This window comes from Apis dorsata, unplaced genomic scaffold (assembly GCF_000469605.1).
Source record: "Apis dorsata unplaced genomic scaffold, Apis dorsata 1.3 scaffold_17, whole genome shotgun sequence".
NCBI classification, from domain to species: Eukaryota; Metazoa; Arthropoda; class Insecta; order Hymenoptera; family Apidae; genus Apis; species Apis dorsata.
In genome coordinates, this window is record NW_006263319.1 from 26,809 (window position 1) to 37,671 (window position 10,863).

General features: G+C 19.3%; 1 protein-coding gene across 1 annotated transcript in view; it reads left to right on the forward strand.

Annotated features, from left to right (window-relative positions):
• Positions 1-10,863, forward strand: part of LOC102677544 — a 27,171-nt gene that overhangs the window by 8,843 nt on the left and 7,465 nt on the right. The window contains exons 3-4 of the mRNA XM_006607746.2: positions 4-27; positions 10,247-10,258. Coding sequence (XP_006607809.1) covers positions 4-27; positions 10,247-10,258 — 36 coding nt within the window. The remainder of the gene's footprint in view (positions 1-3; positions 28-10,246; positions 10,259-10,863) is intronic.

The following is a 10,863-nucleotide window of genomic DNA, read 5'->3' on the forward strand; positions in this document are numbered from 1 at the left end:
GAGCTTATCATGCGACAACACACAAGGGTAAGTTTACGATTTCTATTTATTTTATCCTTCTTGTTTAATCGTTCTTTTTTTCTTTTTCTCTTTGTCATTTTGTCTTCTTGTTGTGAGTCAAATGCTTCGATTGATCTTTTTACGATTTGTTGAATATTATTTTTAGTATTTTTAGTATACTAGTTTCGATAGTTATATATTGAATTGACAAAAATTGATTCGAATATTTAAAAAATTATATAATATTTAAAAAACATTTATATAATATTATTATTACATTTATATAATATATATAAACATTTTTGTTTAAATTTAATTGATAAAAAAGTTATAATAAATATATTATAATAAGTTATAATAAATATATATAAATATATAAATAATAGAAAAAATTCTTATTGATTTTATGATATATAATAGATTCGTTTTAAACATATTATTATAATTTTAGTATATCACAATTTGTAATAGAATAAAATCATAATTTTTGTCTTTAATTTTTGTCTAAAAAGAATTTTCTTATTATTATTATTGTTGTTTATTATTGTTATTATTTATTATTGTTATTATTATTGTTATCTTATTGTTTATTATTATCTTATTGTTTTTATTGTTATTGTTATTGTTGTTGTTATTATTATTATTATTATTATTATTATTATTAATTTTATATTGTAACAGTAATTATTACAAAAAAAAATATGTATAATAGAATCATTGTTAATTAAAACGAATATTAAAACATAAATTAGATTTTTTTGTTACTTTATTATTATTTTATTCAATTATAATTATACCTATATAATTTATTTAATGGTTTACAAGTTTTATTTTTCTTAACAGCTAAATTGAACTAATCACTTTTTAATCATTTACTTTTTCAGATTTATATAGATAATATATAGATTTAGATATAGATATATAAATATATAATACATAGATAATATATAATATAATATATAGATATAAATATAATAGATATAATAGATATAGATATAGATATAGATATAATATATAGATTTTACACAAATATTTGTACTTTTTTCTTTTTATATTAAATGTTATTTTATTAAATAATAAATATTTAATGATTTGATTTTTGAATATTTCAAAAATTTATTATTTTTTTTTCAATATTTGTCAATTTTAATTATTAATATTATAATTTTAATTATTTTATACAATTCTAATGCAAGAATATTAATATTTATATTAATTTCAAAAAATTTTTAATATGATAAATAATATTAATATCATTATGCTTTCGTTAAATTATATGCATGTATAGTATCATATTACATTATATTCTAATTAAAATACATTAAAATTAATATATTATATATACAATAAATGATAAATATTGCATTTTTCAATCAAATATAATTTCAAGTTATAATTTTAAATAAATAATAATTTTCTGTTTTAAAAATTAAAATAAATCAAAATATTACAAGTGAAGGAAAAATGCTTTCTTTAACGATTTAATTTAAATGAATTTTTTAACGATTAAAGAATAATAAAATTGAAAATATAATATTTAGTTATAGTAATAAATAGTAATCTAGTAATAAAATTTCCAATTGTAATTTATTATAACATTATACACCTATTTTATATAATCATAATATTTATATTTCTATGCTCCATATGTTTTTGCATAAATTTGCTTTTTTCTTAATACGTCTCTTTCCAAAAACTTTTATTACCACGATTCTCGGAATACTTGTACTGTTGTACATTGTACTTTTCGTACAATAAAGTATACCTACGAATACTCGTAGTCACGTAAACTTGTCGTGAAAATTCGGATATTTACGGATTCCATCGGCTTAGATCGTCGACATTTTGTTCATTGTTCGTGACCAGTCGGATTTGCACCTCTGTTGTGATTGGATGTGTGTTGTCCATGCTCTTATGTTATTATGTATATGGTGTTTGTGCTCTTGGTCAACTATACTTCCGGCTGTTGCGCTTTTCGAACTGTTTCGTGACTTGCGTATGTACATATAAAAACTTACAATGTTATTTTTATTTTTTTAAACTATTTTCACGTTTCTTCTATCATATATTTCTTTTCTTCAATTGTATTATTAAATTACAATATATGGAAAATATATTTTATTAATAAACTATTTATAAAAAAATATTTCATATTTCATATTTCAGTTTGTACAACAGATAATGTTTTTGATTAATATTAGCTAAATATATATTTATTTTCATTAATATAAATAATATTCATTAATATAAGTAATAATATTAATTTATTATTAGAATAATAGAATAAATAATTAACATTAATATAATAATATTATATATTAAATTATCAAAATCGAATCTTTTAACTTTTTATCTAAAGTTGGAATAATTTTAATTAATGATTAACTAATTGCAATAGCTTTAAAAATATTCAATTTAGAAATTATATAATGAAATATTAATATTTAATTCAAATTTAATTTTTAATATCATTAAAATAATAAAACATAAAATTTATTTTTCATTTATTTCAAATAGAGTAAAAATATAATTTTTTGATTTTATTTAAATATGAATATCGTACTAGTTCTAGATTAAAAAATCAACATCTATTCATTATTAATATTTGAACATTGCTTTATCTTTAAATTTATTATTTTCTATATTATAAAATTGTTTAAATATTTTGTTATTTAAAACATATGAAAATATAAGGAAATAATTACATCTAATATATTTAATCTAAAATATAAAAAAACTTATATATTAAAAAATTTTATAATTACGAAATTTTATAAAACATATTTTTCTATAAAATAAAATATTTCTTTTTTTTTAATTTTTAAATATTAATAAGATATTATAAAAATATAACATTCTTTGTTTAAATTTTATAAATAAATATTCATTCATCAATTTATTTTCATATCAAGCTATACAATATTTAAATAATCTTTTTGCATATAGTATAATAAAAAAGATAAAAACAAGTTCGAATATTAATATAAATAATTATATATTATATCTGCTTGTAATTATCTTTGTGCTAATTTAACGATCAATAAGTTTTAAATATTTCAAAAACAGATACTAATAAATTAATTGCTATATAAGTACATATAATTTCTGGCGTTATCATCTAATTGTTTGCGGATAATATATGTAGACAATCATATATCCACATCTAATAATCTTTATATTAATCGTCTTTAATCTTTGAATCATTCTATGTTGATATAATTTATAAGATATATCTGTTTTTCCATATATAGAAAAAAAAACAAAGAATTATTAAACAATTGCAGAGATGTAGATTTTTAATCAGTTTTATTGATATGAAAATAATTTCTTCAAATAATTAAATCTAGACAATTTCGAATTTAAAAATTTTGTAAGAATATCTAAAAATAATTTTGAAATCATATTATAAAAAGTTGGTCCAAAAATAAAAAAAGATTAATTAATTAATTAAAAATATTAATTTTTATACAATTCTTGTTTCTATAAGATTACTTGTAATATTAAGATATTTACAAAAATAGTTTAATATTTTATTTGGATATATGCTTATTTTGTATTTATCTATATTGTCTCTTGTTTTTAATCAAAGATAAAATTTGTCAGACTGTTTTGAGTTTTTGTTTTATTTTCAATTATTTGTGTATTATCTGCAGATAATATATGCGAATTGTTTTCATATGTTTACGAATAATCTTCGGATTTATCTTCCATAGAAATTTAGATGAGGCTTTATAATCTTAATTTGATAATCACAGATTATATATATCATTCATTATTTCGTCGTTTGTATAACTCAAAAATCACACAATTTCAATAAAGTTTCTGATCATCTGATCAGTTTCTACGAAACATTATTTTTGTCAGATTTGCAAAAAAAATTATATTGAATTTTGCATATAGATTTCTATCTCTGAAATGCGTTTGTTTCCTCATTATTTTCTATTTCAAACAGTTTTTCAAACTTTAAAAAATTTTATTCGTTTCCTCTTGTATTATTCTCATGTAAATGCTGTCATTTATATTACACATTTTCATCGATTTTTTCGCACGTAGTGATTTCCGTATTATATGAATTTCTTAAACTTTTATTTTATTTTATTTTATTTTATATTTTATTATATATTAATTATTGATAATTTTTGAAAATAATGAAATGAACGAAAATAATTTAAAAAAATTAATCTTATATATAACATATATAATATTATTATCTTATTATATAATATTTAAGATAAAAAATTGAAAATATTTTCTGTTCTGTTTAATTTCAAGTTTTAAAAAAACTTAACGATAAGAGAATCATTAGTTTCGTCCATTGTAATTTGTAACTTTGTAATAATAATTTTAAAAGATTTTTAAAAGATTTTGAAAAGAAAAGACAGATGATGTTTTAATTAAATTTTTAATTAACTCTCATCCTAGCATACAAAATAAATATTTCAATTATATTTCCTTTTTATATTTATTCACAAAAAATTATTCCACAAAAAACTTAATTCATGTTTAAAAATTTTATCCTATAACATATTATAACAAATATATTTGTTTAAAATTTTTATTTTTATTTTTTTCTTGACAAACTGGCGAATTTTTTTATATTTATATTCTATTAACTTATTACTTCTAAATGAACATGTTAATTTTAAAAATTATGTCATAGAGAAATATGTGGATTTCATGATAAAAAAAATCGGTTGTTTTTAATATCTGCAATTTTCTAAAAAATTTTGTAATATATAATAAAAAAGGAAATATTGAATAGTTTCTTAAAAAAGTTATGTTTTTGTTAATAATAATATAATTATTGAAATTTAATATTACTATTATTTATAATTATTTAATTTTTTAATTTGATACTATTATTAAATGATGTTACAGTTAATTTTATCAAAAAAAAAAGAAACAAATAACCTAAATATAATAGTTGAGTATTATTATCATTAATATTAATTAAATTAAATGTGACAAAACTATAAGACTTGTTAAAAAAGAGTATATAAGACTTGTTACAATTTATATATATTATCCTGCAAAATAAAATTACAATAATATTACATTTATTATGTGAATTAAATTTCATATTAAATGATTTCATAAATAATGGACTATTTTCAAGTAATATAGATTTTTATATTAATAACAAAAAATCATGATATTGTAAACATTTGATATATTTGAATCATTGTATACAAAATTTTCTAGCTATTAAAAAAAATATCGAAAATATTTATTCGATTGTTTAGAATCTTAATATTATATTTCGGAAAAAATTGGTGTCAATATAATTCGTAATTTGTAATTTTATATCTATTATTATTTTAAAATTGCTATTTTTATTTTCAATTCTTGTTTCTTACATTTGATTAGTATAATCTTGATGTATAATCTTGAAATTCTATTTTTCTTGATTCTTCAATTTTTTTTTTTTTAATTTCTATTAATTAATCTTTTCACTATTTTCACATTATTTATCAGAAAAAAGTCACAACATTAATTCAAAATTTGTCGTCTAATGATTTTTGTCAATTGAGAAGAAAATTTAAAATAATCAAAAATGATATTGCAATGTCAAATAAAAATAATTTATTATTATCAGTTATATATAAAAATATTTTTAATATAATAGTAAATAAGATATTATGCATTTATGTTAAAAAAAATTTTAAATACAATATCCATCATAAATGTAATATTAGATTATAGAAGAAAATTAGTATACTATATATATAATGTGTAATAGCAAAAGAATTAAATATTCAAAAAATCGATTTGTTTCAATATTTTTGTATTATTATTGTGATATTTATACAGCTTGATATCATGATATCATAATATGTATTGATAGCAAAATTTCAATTTTTAATCATTTGATATATTATGAATTTTCAAATAAATATTTAAATACAGAATAACTTGAAAATTAAGAAAAATCATCAATCTTTTAACCTATCACTCTTTAATCACATAATTGCCCAATACTGATGAATTTTCACTTCTCCCATTTATATAACATATTATATTAATTGTTTAAAAAAAAACGTTAATATCTAATGGAGAAAATGAAAAATAGAGTTGATCGATAGACTATTCTCTTTTAATATACAATATCAGGATCGATTAAAAAGTGAGAAAATCAATAATTATTAAGCGAATGCGAGCGTCTCTATCGCAATGCGAAATGAAAAGATCGATCGTTTCCGGGGAAATAAATTTAAGTGGCGGGAAGGCCAGCTGTTCCAATGGCGCTACGTCGGTAGCCTTGATACATCGATGCTTGTAGAAGCCTCGGGAGATGCGAGACTCTTGAAACACGTGCGTGGTAATAATTTGTCGGACGAGAGATGTGATCTAAATGAAATAATATTCATAGGACATTAATGATTGTCGGACCGCGCATCACCTGCTGCAGCTGCTTACGAATAATGGAAAATTTTGAGAGGAAATTAAGGTTAACCGAGGGAAATGCGGTTTCAATTGTGCAAATTTGCAAGGTCATTGTCTTCATTTTTTGCTCATTTTGAATTTTGCTACGGGAAGATATTTCTCTTTAACTTTTTAACTGTGTCTTTGATTGTGTTCTACTCGATTCGTGTATATGGGATTGGGATACAAATTTTCCTTTATTTTAGACAATTTTCCGTAATTTCAAAACAAATTTATTTATCTTACGAAATGAAAAATTTGATATTTATTTAAAATTTATATATAATAATTATAGATATATAAAAATATATAATAGAATCGAGAATATATATATATAATAATTACATGTAATTTTAATTTTTTAATTCATAGATACGTAAATACATAAAAATCCTATAGTTAAAAAATGAATTTTAATATGTTCAAGTTGAATATCGAAATATTTCTGATTATTATAATTTTATTATATTTTACATAAAGAAAAATTTTTTAATAAAATTTTTAAAATATTTATCATATTAATTATGAAAATTATATTAATTATAGTATAATTAAACAAAACAAATTCGATACATTTAAATCATTGCAAAATTTTAATTATTATGATTAAATGTTAGCGTAGCGTTTTAATGAAATTTCTTTGTTAGTTGACGCTAATTTATTGGTAATTATAAAATATTTTTATGTAATATTATAATATTGTTATATTAATGATCATGTTAGAATATATAAAATTAATTCCAATAATTAGTGCTTGCATTATCAAATGTTATTATATTAATATTAATTTTCAAAATTATTGCAGTAAAAACATTGCAATTTCTTATTTTTATTTATAATTTATCTTATTAATTTCATTATTACTTTTAATATTATTATTAAATATATTATTATATATATAATATTATATTATTATTTATATTATTATAATATAAATAATAATATAAATTAATTATTATATAATTATTATGTAATTACATTATAATTATTATAAATTATTATATATTATTATTATTATTATTAATTTGTTTCATTATTTGAGAGACAAAATATTATTTATATTGATATTTATAAAATTATATTATAATTCTTAAAATAAATACTTTCATTTGCACACATAAAATATTTATATAAATTGACATAACAAAAATGAACTAAAAAAATATTTCTAAACATTGTTATAAAAAATATTAAAAAAAAAATAAAACATGCATGTATAAAGCAAATTATTCAAATATAAGATGTATGTTAAAAAAATAAATTCCAGAAATAATTTTTTTTTCATGAATGATAATAGAATTAATTAAATTTTATAAATTTTTATAAATTAGATAAGATGTTTTAAATAAAAGTCTTTTATATTTTACTTGCATCTATATTGCTTTTTATTTTTATTTATTATTTTGAAATTTATTTTATTTTGAAGAAATTGTAAAACGTTCTATTTTTGCGATGAGATAATTAGTATGAAAAAGTAGAGATATATCTAGATTGTTAAACATTCATAGTGAATATATAAAAAACTCATTTAATCAATACAAGAAAATAATTTTTTTATGGTTTTTTCAAGGAAGAAAAAAAAACTAAAAAAAGAATATTAAAAAATAATTAAGCATTCATTTAAATTTTCTATATTTTAACTTTTTTTTTATATGATTCAATATTTTAAATTTAGATACCTTATTTTTATACTAACCATATACCATTTGATGTTTGTATTTCATTAATTCTTTTAATTATATTACATTTTATAGAAAACAAAATTAAAATATATTGAATTGAAAAGATGAATTTTGATAAATAAATTTTTTATCAGAACAAAATAATTTTACAGTAAATATTTAAAATAATTTCAGATTTTTTATATTATGAATTATAATATCTGTGTATCTATTTTGAAAATTTTTAGTATAATATTTAGTACAATATTATAGATTTTATAATTTAATATAATATTTTAAATATTTACAAATATATATATACATACATACAATGGAATATCGAATATGAATTATTTAAAATTTAATTATTTAAATAATCGATTATCGAAAAAATTAATATATAAAATAGCATATCTAATATTACAAAAAGATAAAAATCTTTCAATTAAAAATAAGTTTATTTAAATAATCATAATTATATGAAAATTCACTTTTTACAAGTTTCAGTAATCAGTTATATGAATTCTTCTTGCCAATAAAAAAAAATTATTTTCTCTATTATTATATTTGGTATACTTACTGCATTTCAAATTTTTCTAAATTTATTAAAAACTGTCATCTTTAAGTTATAAAATTTCTATCTCATTATTATCTATTTTATTATCAATATTATTAGAATCTCTGTTAAAAGAAAAACAGATTCGAAATCAACTAATTAAAATTATACTAATTATATTATATTAATTGTCATATTGACTTGCAACTAAAAATCGTAATCTTCTAAGATAATTCCTACCTGGCTTCGAGAATCGTTTCATGGAGGGGGCCCTCTCAGCATTTTTTTTCACCTCGAAAGGTCTCCCTCAGCGGGACTGGCCTTTCACGGGGTCCCCTTCCAGTTCGCACAATGGCGCAATTATGCAATTAAAGCTGGTGAATGAAGGGGCCCGATGGTGGACAGGCATAAGGGAACAAAAATATTCGGCTAAATAGAATTCCATCGCAACGTGCACGTTCTCTATATCCTGACTAGTTTGTCATGCGCCACAAGGGAAAAAGATCACGAATTTCGCACTGAAATATCACAAGAAAAAGAGACAGACAAAGATAAACAGAGAAGAGGTTGAAAGTCGCAAGATGACAAGAATGACAAACTTCGTCTTTCCAATCTCTTTCATCCTTAACGAACATTGTTCGAGGTGTAATCCAAAACGCTGTTTGCGAAGATCATGTGTCTGAAAAAAAAAAACGATGAAGTTTTCGAAGTGGGAGCAAGAGTAAAAGAGAGATAGGACAAATTTGTTGGTTGCAGGAAAAACTGCCAAAAGAGAAAAGAGATGAGCTGGTGTACCGGCAAAAATAAGACTCGAGAACATGGCTCGATTTCTTCTTAACGTTCTGGTCCGTTGTCTAAAATCGAATCTCGAGCCGTGGGCAAGATTTCAATTATCCCCGCCCGCAATTCAAATCCATGCGAGAGTTCACTTCGCATCGCGTGACGAGAACGCATGCGCTTTCGCGTCATGCTTTTCAAGCAGATCGTTTGAAAGCCTATAAGTAGAATCGAATGGGTTCGCGATTTTGTTTTGGAGGTAAAATAAATGTTATTGGGTTTAGTCTTTGGATTTATGAAGGATAATGATTTCTTCTTCTTGAATTTAGGATTATTGTACACAATCGTGTTTTTTTTTGTAGGATTTACTAGATAATATTTACAAATAATATCATCTTAGTGAAAATGTTAGAATTATATTTGGATTTTATTTGAAATAAAAGAAATCTTTATCCTCCTTTATAAAAGAAATGTTTCAGAATAAAAAATAAATAATAAAAATAAATAGTAATGAATTACTTTAATTATTATTTTATTATATATATTTATTGCAAGAATAGCATAGTAAAAATAATATTTTTTTTTTAAATTAAGATTGAATTATTTTTAAATAATTTTTGATACGAGACAAAATTAAATTATTTCAGTCATTTTATATTATTTTCATATTATTATTTCATATTAATTTAATATAAAATTATATAAATTTTTTTCTTTTTTTAATTAAATGAAGAACATATAATCAAGTGTTTATAAATTTAAAACAATATTTTTTATTAATTTTATTAATAATTTTTATATCTTTTTTGTTCACGCTGCGAATTTTTAGCAGAACGAACAGGTAAGTAAATAATAGACATTCAGAAGTATCATCGTGAATTGCTAAGATATCTATTTGATGATTAATAGGATGAAATAAGTAATTTTGTAAAATAGAATTTTACATGATATCAAACTTTTTTGTTTTATACAATATTACAAAATTAGTTATTGTAATTAAAATTCTTTTTTATTTCGTATTTTTTTTTTCAAGTCGAATGATTTCTAAATGTTAAAATACATAGAAAATAAATTATAAATCAATTTTGAAATTACTTGAAATTTTTAAAAAAAAAATAATATGAATAAAAAAGATATGAATTATTAAAAAAATATTATTATATTATTATATTAATATAATATAATTAATATTATNTTTATCATTCCACTTGAATCTTAATTCGTAAGCATTGTGATCTAATATTATAAGTTATATGTTTGAAATTTTCATTATTCAGTTCAAAATTACTTTTATTCCTCTTAAGAGATTTTGCTACATTTATTTTCTTTTAATTTATGTAATTCTAAAAAAATATAAGAATATAATGATTATATACATATATATTATACATATATATACATATGTATTCTTTTTTAATATCAAAAATATTTCCAATATGTTTATTT